Source organism: Chlamydomonas reinhardtii, chromosome 7 (genome assembly GCF_000002595.2).
Source record: "Chlamydomonas reinhardtii strain CC-503 cw92 mt+ chromosome 7, whole genome shotgun sequence".
Taxonomy (NCBI): domain Eukaryota; kingdom Viridiplantae; phylum Chlorophyta; class Chlorophyceae; order Chlamydomonadales; family Chlamydomonadaceae; genus Chlamydomonas; species Chlamydomonas reinhardtii.
Window position 1 is genome coordinate 5,840,747 of NC_057010.1, and position 10,287 is coordinate 5,851,033.

Genomic DNA, 10,287 nt, shown 5'->3' on the forward strand with positions numbered 1-10,287 from the left:
CCTGATATATTATATGTGCTCACGCTTTATTTGCTCCGACTCCTAAGTCTTCCCGCACCGGAGCCCGCGATTGCGTTTCCTGCCGCAACGTTTGGACTTTAAGCCTCCGAGGCATACGCATACTTGTCCAACATGCATGAGGTATGCTGGAGGCTATCGGGGATTCTATGTGAGGCCAAAACCCGGCCAGGCCAGGGAACACCACCGCAGTGAGACTACTGCCCCTGGCGCTGGGCCTCTTTGCCCAGGCATGCCGCTCTTGAATGCGTAATCGAGTCGGCAAATTACGCGATGCTGGACTTCGCTTGCTGCTGTCTTCCTGCAGTGAAAAGGCTTCGACGTACGCTTCGGGACGCAGTAAGGAGTGGTCCTTCTGCGAGCAGCGGTGCCTGCATTTGCGCTCGCGCTGAATGATATGAGCTTTCTGGACTATGATCTCGGAGAGCTGGACCTGGCAGCCCTGCTACAGAATGACATGCCACTACCGGAGGGCGACACGCGAGGCGGCACGGAACAGGGCCCAATAGCCAGCAGCTTAAAGCGTGAGCCGGAGTCACCAGCAGAGCTTTGGGATGGAGCAATGCAACCCTCCCTGCGCAAGTCGCCGTCGTGCGCATGGGCACCGAACGGCGCGAATTCGGAAAGCGACGGTGTCGGGTCTTACCGCCGCTCCGACTCGCAGCTGTCTTTTGGCGCTGCGTTCGGCGGTGCGGCGGCGGCCACCGCCGCTGGCGGCACCTCTCTACACCATGACCTCAACCACGTCCAGTCCACATTACTCTGCGTCGGTGGTGGGGTTAACCTCTTTGAGGATAGCGACAGTGACGGCGGCGGCAGCGGCTTCTACAGCGAACTGACGCTACTGCCGCCGCCGCCGGCGGCGCCCGTCCCCCCACCACGAGCACGAGGTGACACCCGCATCCAGCAGCAGCAGCAGCAGCAGCCTGCAGCTGCGCCCAATTCCTCGCTTCCACCTCAGAACGCCTCACTCGCCGTGACATCGAGCACTGCAGCCAACGGTACCGCTGACGTGCTGCTGCCGGCAGGCGGCGGCGGCACCGCCTGGCAACCGCCGGCCGCGGCGGCGGCAGCCGCGACACTGGAGGTCCAAACTAACCTCCCAATGGCAACGGCCCCGTTGTCAGCAGCAACCGGCGCGGCTGTGGCGCAGCAGCCGGAATCCATCAGCCCATTGATGACTGCACCACAGCAGGTGGCAACACTAGTGCAGCAACCCTTAATCCCCCCCATCCCACGCGCACCTGCACTGCCGGCGGACACAGCAGCGGCAATCGCCTTCGACCCCGCTGCAATGCTCGCATTCCTCCTGCCTGCGGCCACCGCCGCCGCCAATGCTGCCGCATCTCTGCTGCCGGCGGCGGGGGACGCCGGCCCCATGCTGCTACCGCCCCCACATCGCGACTCCAGCATCAGCGGCGGTACTACTGCTGGCGGCGACAACAGCAGTAGCGGTAATGGCAGCGGCAGCGGCGGCGGGGCCGCCGCAACCGACGGGCGTGGCGGCTCGCCAGGCCCGGCCGGATCCCCTCTTCAAAAGTCCGGCGGCTCGATTGCACACTCAACGGTTGAGAAGCAGCGGCGAGACCGCATCAACAACCTGATAGAGCAGCTAGGGGAGCTGGTGCCAGTCTGCGACCCGCGGCAAAGGCTTGCAGCCGCCGCTGGTGCAACATCCGCCACCTTCGAGGCCGCAGAAGCGGCGGGCGCGGCTGTTGCAGCAGGTGGCGGTGGCGGCGGCGGCGGCGGCGGCGGCGGCGGCGGCAAGCGGCCCAAGCACGCCATTTTGGCGGATGCGGTGGTTCGCTACCAGCAGATGCAGCGGGACAATGAGCAACTTAGACGGCAGCTGGCGGCGGCGGCTGTGAGCCTGGCAGCCGCTGCACGGCCCGCCGCCGCTGCCATGGTAGCCGCGGCCGCTGCTGCTGCGGCTGCTGCTGCTGCTGACAAGGCGCCTTCCGCTGTTGGCACTTCTGGAACTACTGGAACCGCCGCCGCGCCTGTTGCTACTTTCCCGCCTATTGCACCTCTGGCGATACCTGAGGCAACCGCTGCGTCGTCTATTCAGCCCTACCCACTTATGGCGCCGCCGGTCGCCGCCGCTGCGGCCGCGGCAGCCGCCACGACGGCCGCAGAAGGTGCTGCAGCCGGCCTCGCAACTCGGAGGGCTGCTGCTTCCATCACGGACGGCAGCGGGATCATCGCACCGGGGGCATTGGCGCCGGCGACGGCGGCTCCCTCAACACCCGCCGCCTTCGTTCCTAATTGCTACTACTGGCCCCCGACTATGCCGTCTGCTGCCACGGGTGCCGCCGCCGCGGAGTACCCGGAGGGCGCTACGCCGCCGCCTGGGGGCGCACAGTCAACAGGGGCGCCGGTGTCGCCAGCTGCCGGCGGCGGCGGCCCACTTCACGCCAGTGCTGCCGGCCACAACGCCGCCGCAGCCGCCTTCACCACTTCGACGGCGCTGCCGCAGCGCACACTTGCCCGGCCTGCCTTGCCGCCCATGCCCTGCCTTCCACCTGCAACTGCTCCTGCACCGGTGCCTGCGCCTGCGCCTGCTACTGCAGCGCCTGCGCCAGCGCCTGCGCCTGCTACAGCTTCATCCTGGCTGGTCCGCGTGGCCTGCCCACAGCGGCCGGGGCTGGTGCGCGTTGCTACAGCCGCGCTGACGAGGGCTGGCGTGCGCCTGCGCTCGGTAGTGGTCCGGTGCGTTCCGCTGGGTTCATGTCGCGCTGTGTATCCTGCATTACTTGCAAGTGGCTGTGTATTTGCATGCATGTGTCAGTGAATGGCTGTCTATGAACCATAACTGCCTTTCCTTACCAACCTTTTTATGCATCACCACGTGTGCTTTCTGTGCCACAGGCCGCCCGCCAAGCCCTTCCAGAACACAACCCTAGAGTTGGAGGTGTGGTGCGAGGAGGAGGTCATGCCCAGAGAGCAGCAGGTGCGGGAAGGGCGGGGTGGTAGGGAGAGGATTGCAGGACAGGAGAAGTGGACTCAGGACTCGGGATCACATCATGAGCGAAGGGTTTTGGGCGTGGGACTGTGGTCTTGAGGAGCGCGAGTGCGCATCTCCTTGTGACGCGAAGGGCTCCACCAAGCGGGGGGGGGAGGTTAACGTGCGCACTAGCGCGCATGCGTACTGTTCTGCTGCTGGAACCCGCGCTCTTACCTTCCCCTGTGCTTTCTTACATGCACACCCGCACAGGTCGCGCACATTCAAGCCGCGCTTGAGACTGCCCTGCAAGCCGTCGTGGGCGAGAATCCCGCCAAGTAAGGGCGGCGCCGTAGGGAGCTGCCGGATCCCGAGCGAGGGCCACGGCGAGTGGCAGCAGCTGCCAGGCACTCCTGCTGGTGCCGGCGCATCCGCCAGGCGTGATGCGTGGCGGCGCCGGCGGCAGCTAGCAAGACACAGAAGGACAAAGGGCACCTTTCGTGAGAAATGCACCAGGAACTAGGACTCCGTGCTTGATTGATTGCTGTTTGAGTGCGTACACGGTCTGTGCAGATTGTTGCGACAACTGCGGTGATGACCTGCATTTGGGTCGTGCATGAAGCATCATAAATCAAGTCAGATTTCGGCAGGGCCTCAACCTCCAAACTCTGCTAGAAGTGACACAGAAAACCATGCTTGGCATGCTCGCATGGCGCGGGGCAGCCCCAGCCAGTCCGCAGGCGATGGCGGTCCGAGCACATGCGGTGCGTGGCGCAGTCCGGCGCTCCGCGCGCCGGCGTTTGGCGCGGCGGCCTGGGTGGCGGGGCCGGACGACATGGAGGTGGAGCCGGCACACGCAGCGGGCCCGGCGCCTCGCGGTGGTCGCGGCGGCCGCGGGCGCACCACAGCCCGGCGGCCGCCGCCGTCCCCGCGGCTCCCGTCGCTCAACCCGTCATCGCGGCGCAGCCGCCGCTCGGCGCCCGCGCCCGTGCCAGCGAGCACCGCTACCGCAGGACGGAGGGACGCCCGTCTTCGCCTCCCCCGCCAGCGCGCTCCGGCAAGGCTCAACGAGGTCGGCGGAAGGCAGCCGTGGTGCGCACGTGGGGGCGCTGCCTGAGCAACTGCCAGCGGCGGCCGTGGCGCCGGCGCTCCCACCGGTGCCGCCGCTTCCGCTGGCGCCGCCGCCGCTTCCGCTGGCGCCGTCGCTTCCACTGCTGCTGCCGCTTCCGGCGTCACCGCCGCTTCCGGGGGCGCCACCACTTCCCACGCCTACGTACTGGCGATGCCAGCGGGCCTGCCGCCATGCTGGTGGGTCCGCGGTCGGCTTTGGGGCGGCGTGGCCCTCACGAGGCCGACGGCCTCGACGAAGCCCCTGCCGCCAAGCGCGCGGACACCCGCGCTGTCGGGGCCGCGGGCTCTGGCCCGCAGGCTGGTTTCCTGCTGTTGTTGGCTGGGCGGCGTCTGTCGCCTTCGGTGGCTGGAGCGGACGGCGGCGCTGCTGGGTGTGCGAGCAGCTCCCTGGCTGCAGGAGGCCAGTTTTGCGCTGGTGGCGGGGAGCCCAGCGGTGGCGCTAGCTTGATTGGGCGGCTGGGGTGGGCCCTGACCCTGTTGTTGGTAGTGGCGAGTGCGACTACGGGACCATCTATCATGTCCGCGGCGGACGTCGCGGCCTTGCTGGCTGACCGCGATGGGGCCCTCAGCCTCGGCGTTACCTTTGAGGCGGTCCAGCAGGCAGCAGGCGCTGTGGGATGCGAGTGATCAGCACGTGGTGTGCTGTTGTGGCACTGGGCGCGCTCTGATCTTGAGGTCCCGCCGTGGAGACGTCTGCGTCTGAAAGCGGGACTGGGTGGCTGACGGTGGCCCTCCCGTGCGTGTGCTCACGGGGCCAGCTGCTGCGTGCTGGAGGTTGCGGCGTGCGCGGACACGGAGTTGCTGTGGGCGCTCTGTGCTGTGTGCTGGCCCGGTTTGGCGGCGTGTCAGTGTGATCGTGCGCGGGCGGTGGTCCCGTGCGGTAGCTGGTCTGGTTTGTTGTGGCGGTCGGATCGCCGGCTGCTGCCTGTGTGCCCCGGCTTGCGTGGGGCACGGGTGGTGCGTGAAGGGCTGGACTGGGCTCGGCCACTGCCCTGCTAGCCCCTCTGCTCTTCTCTGCTAGCCTTTGGCTTGCTTGCATACAGGTTCTTACTCTCCTACTTGCCCACCAGCCTCATGAGTATGGGGATTGCCGAGTACAATTTCTGTACGCTGACGCCTTGCAATAAAAGAAATAGCCATCGTTGTGCGTGTACAAATAAGGGCTATGATTGCGAGATCCCACAAGCAAGCTGCAAATGCACAACAAGTGTGGTTCTTGTGTGTTTACGATGTTCAGCTACCGTTTGCTTTTACATGCATGGATGCGGCAGTAGTACGACGGCGCTGGGGGTACTTGGGTCACCGGGTCATTCCTTAATATTCAACAAACCAGGAGGTGCAACCCTGCTTGGTATAGCAGCAGCTTTATTAGGGGCCGGTATACATGACGGCGCGCATAGCGTCAGTTGCTGCGTCGTAAACATTATACATATACACAATGCACGAAGTCCGGCATAGCGGCATGTAGCAGGTGGGCGGGTTCTTGCGCGTGTGTTGACGTAAGCGCAAAATGACCGCCACGACTGGTGTACAACTTCTGAGAATCAGTTGCTGGCTGTGGGTATGACGCATTCCTGACAATTCCATGATACAGTCGTACTGTAAAGCTGTCTCCCTTTGGCGCCATTAGGCCGCTGACAGCTGACAAGGAAGTGGGACAAGGGGACGACAGGCCACAGGAGGAGGGCCTTACAAGCGGCGAGAGCCAACACACACAAGCCCAGGGCGCAAGAGCGCCCGCGCGACGCCGACGCGCCGGAACGAAAGCAACACAGAAAAGCAAAAGACAACCGAACCGAAAGCAGCACACAGGCCCGACGACCAGAGACGGCGCAAGGCGGGCGAACGCCGCGACAACACACGCCACACCCGAGCAACAAAACCGAACAGCAGCAAACAACAACACAGCCTCAGAACGGAGCCACCGCAACCAAAGCGCAGCCAACAAGCTAACTCGAACGCCGACGGCCCGACACGGCGAGCCGAACACCACGAGCAACCCGCACGCCACGCGTGACGCCCCGGCGAGACGAGCGGCCCACGCCACGAAGCACCAGCGCCCGGGGCGCCGCCAAAGGCGCCACCGCGCCAGCGGCCAAGCCGCCAGCCGGCGGCGCCGCCAAAACCACGGCGGCGGGCCGAGGGCCGGCGGCCGCGCGAACCGGCGGCGACACCGAGGCAACAGCACGGATGCCGGAGGCGCCGGCGCCGGAAGGGCCGAGCGATCCTGCGCGGAGGGGAGATTAGCCGAAAAAGAGGGGCGGGAAAGAAGGGCGGGCACTTGAGTGAGAACGTTAGAAGTAACGTTAAAAGCTCTCACTATGAAGGCGGAATGAAGAAGAGAGAGGAGGCTGGCGCCAAAGAGAGCCAGCCTGTACGACTTCCTCATGGAAGCTCGCTTAGAGGCTTCATTCCCTCCGGCCCCTTCGGGGCCTCCGGTCCTCCGCCTCTAACCCCACGCACTAGCTACACTGAGGCAGCGTGGTATGAGGTGGTTGTGGGGTTAGTTGTTTGCCCGAGCCTAACGAGATAGGTCCCAACTATGGGCTGGGCGGTGGGGTCGGGGAGGCCAGGGGCGGTAAAAAGGCGGGCTGTTGATGCCGGTTTGGCGGTTTTCCTTGCTGGGTTGGAGTTGATCACGTTTTGGTGCACATGACGAACTGTGGAGCGCAAGATATCATGGAAGGGAGGCGAAACGAGAAAGGCACTCAGGTGACTTCAGGCGAGAGAAGAATACAGAGCAAGCACACAGGGGCATGGGCGTCCCAATACCCCGAATGGACACACACACGTACCGTAATAAGTACGGTCATACCTGACAAGCCGCCACAGGTAGGGTGTAGGCTTGCGGTGTAGGCTCCGCGTATTGACTATAATGACCTGCAATGCACACTTCTTGCCATATCTGCGAGGTTGAAAAATGTTGAGACTTAATGCGCAGTACGGTACTACACATGCGTAGTGCTACTACCGTACTGCAAATTGTGGTTCATGACGGCTTGGACGCAATGTCTTGTGACAATAATGTCTTGGCCTGCTGAACGCATACCAGCAGGGCTTTGTGCCCTTCAGCAGGCTCGTGCCCATGTTGATAACACAAGTATTATACAGTACAACCGGTCGTACTGTATGGGCACCTACATGCGCAATCAGAGGCCTACAGATTGTACAGAGGCGACTGGCCTAAACCAGCCCTGACCTGATACTCAGCCCCCAATCCAACCCAACCCCGCCCCGGACTCATCCCCCAAACCCGGACCCAGCCCTGCGGCAGTCCAAGAGCACCACCCTCACTACCTCAGAGGCTCAGACTACCCACTCTCGGTCCAGAACCCAGAGGCCAGTAAAGAGGATGTCGGTCACAAAGGCGTGCCGACCCCCCAGAGATGACAGGATACTTTTTTCGCCTAACTTTATCGCCGCGTGTCAATAGCTGTCGGGGCAGATCGCGTGCCGTAGAGGGGGCTCTTCGATCCCAGCAGTGCCCAGCGCCGCCGTATGGGGACGTCGGTAGCTGTTTTACTCACGGGAGGGGCTTCGCTGTTTGGTCTAGGCGGGTTGGATAACAGGAGCAGGGGCTCGTACAGAGCCGGATGGGTGGCGTGCGTGCAGGCGCACAGCCGTGGCACAGGCTGTCTTACTCAACCTTGCCGCCCAGGGTGATCAGAGATTAGAGAGATAAGGTCGGGCGGGTTGCCCAAGTAGAGTCACCGCCGCTGGCGGGAGCTGGGGTTACCCTTCGCGTGCGGGGCACGCGGCGGGTGGTAGAGAGAGGAAGGGAGAGGGGCGGGGAGACAGGAAAGCAAGCAGGTCCCGCAAGCCGGCACGGCGTGTCGGAGACTTGGTCACACGCAGGTCAGGCAGACCAGGTGCAGGGGTAAGCAAAACTTCTTCAGACCAGAGGTGTCGCAGTCGACCTGCAATCTGGGGCAGGGGAGGCGAACACCCCAGGGGGAGGGCAGGGGAGACAGGAAAGCAAGCAGGTCCCGCAAGCCGGCACGGCGTGTCGGAGACTTGGTCACACGCAGGTCAGGCAGACCAGGTGCAGGGGTAAGCAAAACTTCTTCAGACCAGAGGTGTCGCAGTCGACCTGCAATCTGGGGCAGGGGAGGCGAACACCCCAGGGGGAGGGCAGGGGGAAGAGCCCCCGACGACCCAACCCGCAGACAAGGCGTGCGTGCCCGTCCAATGCCGTCCGCCCCACTGCCTAGGCCCAGGCCCTGTGTTATCTCACGCTAACGGCGTTCTCCGCCCGTCTCTGTCTCCTTCGTTCCCTGCTACTGCCACTAACCGAACAGGCTCAGGCCCAAACACCGAACCGGACCCTGCTCTGGCTCGCTCCCAGCTCACCCTGCTATCAGCTGCTGTACCCAATCGCTGCCAGACACTACACGTATGCAACCCGGCGCAGAGGCTCTTCACTGGCGTACGCTATGCGGGTTGGGGTACTCTCGACCCTAGTGTGGGCAGGGGCCTTGGCTATCACTGACGGGCTGCGGGTAACAGCTCAGGACTTACGGGGATAGGTTGGGGGCAACAGGCACAGCGGTGTGGGGTAGGGGAGAGATGGGGAGAGGGGAGAGTCTGGGGCTCGGATGAACCGGAGTAGGTGAGAGATAATAAGGGGAGGGGGAAGGGGGCTTCGAACGGGTACTTGGTCGTGCCGGGAGGCACCCTGTGGGGGAGGGGAAAGGCTAGCCTAGACTTGCGCGAGCGGGCGACTTCGCGCCGTGCACAAGGGGCCGCGATACAAGGGATCGTTCTTTGTCCAACTTGCATTACAATACTAGAGACTCGTAATTCAAGAGTCTTGTTGAGAGTGACTCCTATGATTGCTCAGGAGTGACCGCGCCGTAGTGGCGGAGTGACTGAAACAGCACAGCTCGCTCGCTTATATCTTGCCCTCGGCCCCTGCATTGGCCGGATGGGACCCGTACAGGTCGTACGGGCCTAGGCCCCAAACCGCAAGTGCTACGCAACTGCGCCGAGAGGCCTACGTGCTACTAACTTCACTAAGGGCCCATCGGGCCCCCTACGCGCACACCGCGCCAGCGTTTGCGTCGCTGCGCGCAACTAACACCCTTTCAGCTCCCAAACACAGCCGCGCTTCCCCTGTGGCGTTCTCTTGCGCATCCGCAAAGTTCTCAGCCGTCTAGGCCCAGCGCTAGGCGTACCGCCTAGCGCTCGCTATTCGGCCGCGGGACCCTTGTCAACATACCGCACCAAGCCTGCGCATCGCTTGCGCTTCTCGTGGCCTTTTGCATGTCCCGACAGCTTGAGGCAGACAGCCCGCGTTTGGCATTGCTTGCTCAACTAATACTCTATTATCTATCAAACGATTCTTTAGCAAGCTTAGGCTTAGAGAGGCGGTCTTGCTTGCTCCGCCATTCTGCTCGATCCAAAGTCGATTCCGCCCTCGCTATCTCCAGTTCCCCGCCGCGTTCTGCCGCTCCGCCCAGTCGGCGCCGCGGCTTATGTGCTTACTGCTTAAGTGGCTATGCGGTGCGTGCCGAACACGTCTGTGCAAAATCTGTCCTGTCAACGTGCGGTGGCGCCCCGTGCAAAGCACCCACAAGGAGCCAAGAGGAGCGGTTGTGGAAGAGCGGTTTGCCCCCGCTAGCAGCCTAGCACCTAGGTACATCTGGCCAGGTGGGTCGATCCTCCTTCTTCAGCTGTCCAACTCCCCACGGCCCGGCCCCCCACGTCTGGATGTCCCAGGTCAACGCAATGCGCAGCATAGCGCCTGAACCGCCCTGAGACCGCCCTCATTGCGCGACTACAGCATGGATAAAACCAAAACCTGGACCTTACCGGGATCGATCCGGTGACCTCACGCATGCGAAGCGCGCGCTCTACCACTGAGCTAAAGGCCCTTCATCTCCCGCCCCTTCATCTTCCGAGCTAAGGCCCTGGGGGGATGACCAATGGGTCAATTTGGGGCTTGGTAGCTAAAGGCCCTGCTGGAGGGCCTCGCCCCAGGATGGGGCGAGCCCAAGGATGACGCTACGCCAATTTGCAATTAATAACACTCAGGCCCCTGAGACTCAGCCCACCAACCCCCGTACTGCCCAGCCCTCCCTTCTGCGTTGGGTCTGTGTGGGGGCCGAACCCACCCACCGGTCGCTGGTGCGACTGGTGTCTCCCAAGCGAGACAGACCATGGGGAGGAGGCTCCTCCCCATCCCATATTGTTTGGAT

At 63.5% G+C, this 10,287-nt stretch overlaps 1 protein-coding gene across 1 annotated transcript; it reads left to right on the forward strand.

Annotated features, from left to right (window-relative positions):
* The first annotated feature begins 3 nt into the window (after positions 1-3).
* On the forward strand, positions 4-5,707 carry CHLRE_07g353555v5 (uncharacterized protein). Its single transcript, XM_043064608.1, has 4 exons — positions 4-141; positions 326-2,727; positions 2,887-2,968; positions 3,233-5,707. The coding sequence occupies exons 2-4, from the start codon at positions 416-418 to the stop codon at positions 3,299-3,301; spliced, it is 2,463 nt and encodes an 820-aa protein (XP_042923176.1). The 5' UTR covers positions 4-141; positions 326-415; the 3' UTR covers positions 3,302-5,707.
* Positions 5,708-10,287: the final 4,580 nt, after the last annotated feature.